Source organism: Cryptomeria japonica, chromosome 8, assembly GCF_030272615.1.
Source record: "Cryptomeria japonica chromosome 8, Sugi_1.0, whole genome shotgun sequence".
In the NCBI taxonomy this organism is placed as follows: Eukaryota; Viridiplantae; Streptophyta; class Pinopsida; order Cupressales; family Cupressaceae; genus Cryptomeria; species Cryptomeria japonica.
Genome location: NC_081412.1, coordinates 468364252 through 468368264, shown reverse-complemented (window position 1 = coordinate 468368264; position 4013 = coordinate 468364252). Strand labels below are relative to the sequence as shown.

The window sequence follows — 4013 nt, the reverse complement described above, 5'->3', positions numbered from 1 at the left end:
AAGATTAGACACAATATTTATAAGTAGTTTCTATTGCCATTTCCTGCAACCGATGACCTAAAAATGAATAAAAAGATAACTGGCAAAACAAGGTTGAAGAGGAAACATACAGACCTTCCAATGCCAATTTGATAGAAATGTTCACATCAAAATAGCTTGTAATGAGAATGGGACACTGATTCACTGATAAGAATGACAGAGTTTCAAGAGGCCTACCATAACTCCCATTTCCGCTGCGCCCTGTCCCACAAAACGAGAGAAGTATAAAATAGGATGAAGCCGAGTGCAAGCCCCAGGTTGTCGTAGCTAATCCTCGAGAGAAGTTTGTGTAAGCTTCATGTTTAATATTTCATGAACTTCCAATTAAAATGAGAAAAAGGAATAATACAGTCTGTAGAAAGTAATTAGTCGGCTAATTAGATTGAATTAAGAAAATGTAGTAATGCCCTAATAGCATATGCGTAGAATAAAGACAGAAAATACAACATTGCTCATGCTAATCCACTAGGATAAAACATTGAACTGTTTCCATTAACAAAAATAAAATTCACAATTCCATCCCCATCCACTAACGTCTATGAAATTGTTGTACTTCCGGCTTCTTCCTCAAGTTTTTGGACATAAGCTTTCAATGTAAACACCAGGTCCCTCGCAGGAGCCTGAAGGGTGCTGAGAACACTTATTGCAGGACTCTGAAGGGAGCCCAAGAGCTTGCTATAGATTTCAGCCCTTGTGGGCATGGTCTCAAGTGCCTTAAACTCCTCGGGAGGATAGAATTTCCCCTCAAAAACAGCCCCAACAAAATCATTCGCCTCAAGTTTCTCCTGCTTCTGAAAGTCCCTGTAAGGCTTCAGCGCCACTGGTATTTCTTCAGAGTGAACAAACATATATGCATTCTGTCCCTTCATGCAAGGTTTTAAAGCCTCAAATTGGGTGCCCTCAATAGCTTTAATAACAAGCCTGTTCTTAATCACAAGCAGTTTAGTAGACTCTGGAAGGGACTTCCTCAAGTCAGTAAATTGTTTCACTGTTAAACCCTTGTATTTTATGCTTGCTATAAGGTGGCAATTCTCCAGCTGCTTTATCACATCGCCAACAATTTCTTCCTTCATGTTCTTCGTTAGGGCACATTGTACACTCACGCCGTGTTTGAGGTAAGGATTGCCCTGTCCACGCCAGAGGCTTCTCCGAGGGAATGGAGATACCCTATGCGAGGAAAATTGTCTTTGTCTGTGAAGTGAGAGCAGAGATGGAGAATTACAGAGTTGGCTTAATGCTTGAATCTCCATTGGAATGTCTCTGTCTGTGTATGAGACTGTAGAGCAACCCTACCCACTATTTTTCTTGTATTGGAATATTGAACTCAGCGGAGATAAGGTTCATTGGTGGATGGTCATCAAATAATGTTCTGATCAAAGTCCCGTTCTTTAATAGGCTTGTGTAAAAAAATTTAAAAAATTAAAAAAATTAAAAAGTTAAAAACTTAGTGAAATGCTTTAAGCATCGTGAATTATTGAAAAAAAGACAACCATGGCTGAAATAATTTGAAGCAACGAGCAACTGACCAGTATTTTTCCTAAATTTCCTGGTTAACTCTTCTTTATCTTGCCCAATATGAGTTTCCTTACAAACCTGGTGTTTTTTTGTTTTGTTTTGTTTTTTTTTATTTTAAAAGTTTTTATTAGATTTATTTTACTTTATGGATTTGGTATTGATGGAGTCGTTTTATTTTTTGATTTAGATCATTTATATAAATATAGATTTAAACTTGGATCTTTTTAACAATTACAAATTTAAACTTAGATCATTTTTGTAATCATAGATATGAATTCTTAACTTTTAAATTCACATTCATTAAGTGTCTAAGTCTATTCTCTTCCTACTAATTTAGCTTAAGATCAAGAATAAGCTATAATTCACACTTAAAGAATCCAAAATCAATCAAGTATATTTGGTTCCATTCATTATAACGTAGAGAGTATCATAGGACGGCATTGCCTCGTTAGTGTTGAGAAAATCAACAATATAGAAATAAATAGAGAAAGTAACAAACAAATAGCACACAAATCTATGTGAAAAACTCGGTAACATACCAAGAAAAAAAACACATGCAAAGGTACTACAATATTTTTATTATCTCAATAAAACAATTGTTGTTACAACAATCTGCAATGTGTAACAAAAGGAAACATGACAAACTCTCATAAGACATCCAAATTGTCAAGTCCTCTTCAAAGAAAACTTTTCAAAAATAAAGAGTGTGACTCAATCAATTGCATGGCATACACATGTCATATGGTTGAAAAATAGACCAAAAAGAATGTGTCCCAAAAAAGAAAATTGGCTTAGCCTAACGACCTCATCAAAATGCCTTCGATGTGGCAAAGGAGCTACACCCTACCCCCCTATAACCCCCTAGCTAATCAAGCCTTAAACTCGGACTTTCTACCTTCAATGTGTATAGTGCATATGGTTCACTACCATGGAACTTGACGTCAATTATTTAATCAATTTTGGATAAAGTAAAAATGACTTCACATACCAACAATTAGCTAGTCAGGGCATAATAAAAATAAACTAAGTATGTTGTGTGGTTGCTTGTTGTTTAAACTATTAAATCAACTCCAATGGTCAAGTTAACGAGAATACTCCTTAAATAACAAAATCTATATTTGTATCTATGAATATCACCAAGTTGTAAGCACAAGTTCAAACACCTTACATATACATAATTTTGAAGGTATACAATACATAGTTCATATTCATAGAGAAAGGTTGTTTACACACGTCTAAGATTGAATTTATAGGTGCACAAATCAATTCTGTAATCATGAAATTTAACTAAAATAAGGAATGGTTCATCTTGCAATCTATAAGAGCAACATAGTTTCAAACCAAAACATAGACCATCACTTTGGGCTCTTGAGCACAATCCATAACAAAAATTCTACAAATTGCACATGAAGCTAAATTTACCTTTCTCTTTGTCATTATGAAAAGTGTGTTTGTGTTTAGTCTTTATCTCAACTCTTAGTTATATTGTTATTTGATTATTCTTATGGCATGGTAAAGATAGGTGTTTTTTTTATTTACAAGTATGTCTCATTTAGATTCATATTCATATTGGGAGAGGTAATATGTTATACCTTAATAATATATAAGGTAAAAGGAAAAATCAATTTCGTTGTGTAATGTTTGTATTAGGGATTTTCATATTGAGAACTATTTTTACTTTTACTTTTTCTTTTACAATTTATATAGCTCTTATTCTTGTAATTTTTTTGTGTTGGTATATGTAGACACCCAAAATTGTCCAGTCTAATTATTAATTATCTAAGTTTAATTCTTCTATTAATTAAATAAATCTTTATTTATTTAATTAATTCATTTATCCTCTTCTAGCCTTATTTCTCATTTAAATAAATACATTTATTTATTTAAATTATCTTTTTCCTAAATTAAATAAATATCTTATTTATTTAATTGATCTCACTCCTTCTATTAATTAAATAAATCTTTATTTATTTAATTAATTCATTAACCTTTTCTACCCATGACACATGTCATTCATCTCTTAATTCATACAATACCTACCCCTTTCATTATTTTATTATTTCTTTTACCTACCCACTAATCATAGCCGACCTCCTTTTACACCTCTCAATCTTATCCCTCCATTTCATATAGTGTCTTCTATATAAAAGGATACTTCCTTCATTATCAACCATGGCTAATCAATCATCCTAAGGACTAACTACTTGATCAATTGACTACTTGGCATAGGCGATCCTACTTGCAACCACATTCCGTTCTTTGTTGAGCTCTTGTGCACATAAAATCTAACAGCAAATACATCAAACAAGATCAATGGAGATAGGAAGAATGGAGATCAAAACCCTATTGGACATGTGATGGTATAATCTTTGTGATTTCGTTTGATTTGCATTGTCTTAGGTAATCTTCATATGTTATGGTGGATCTTTGTTGTTGTTAGGCTAGGGTTTTGTGGTTGA

General features: G+C 33.1%; 1 protein-coding gene across 1 annotated transcript; it reads right to left on the bottom strand.

The window, feature by feature from the left end:
• Positions 1-394: 394 nt before the first annotated feature.
• On the bottom strand, positions 395-1420 carry LOC131079543 (large ribosomal subunit protein uL10c). The gene has a single exon (XM_058017520.2). The coding sequence runs from the start codon at positions 1287-1289 to the stop codon at positions 576-578; it is 714 nt and encodes a 237-aa protein (XP_057873503.1). The 5' UTR covers positions 1290-1420; the 3' UTR covers positions 395-575.
• Between the last annotated feature and the right edge of the window lie 2593 nt (positions 1421-4013).

What these genes read in the sequence shown, in the direction of transcription:
- LOC131079543 (XM_058017520.2), bottom strand. Translation starts at nt 1,289, where the DNA reads ATGGAGATTCAAGCATTAAGCCAACTCTGTAATTCTCCATCTCTGCTC.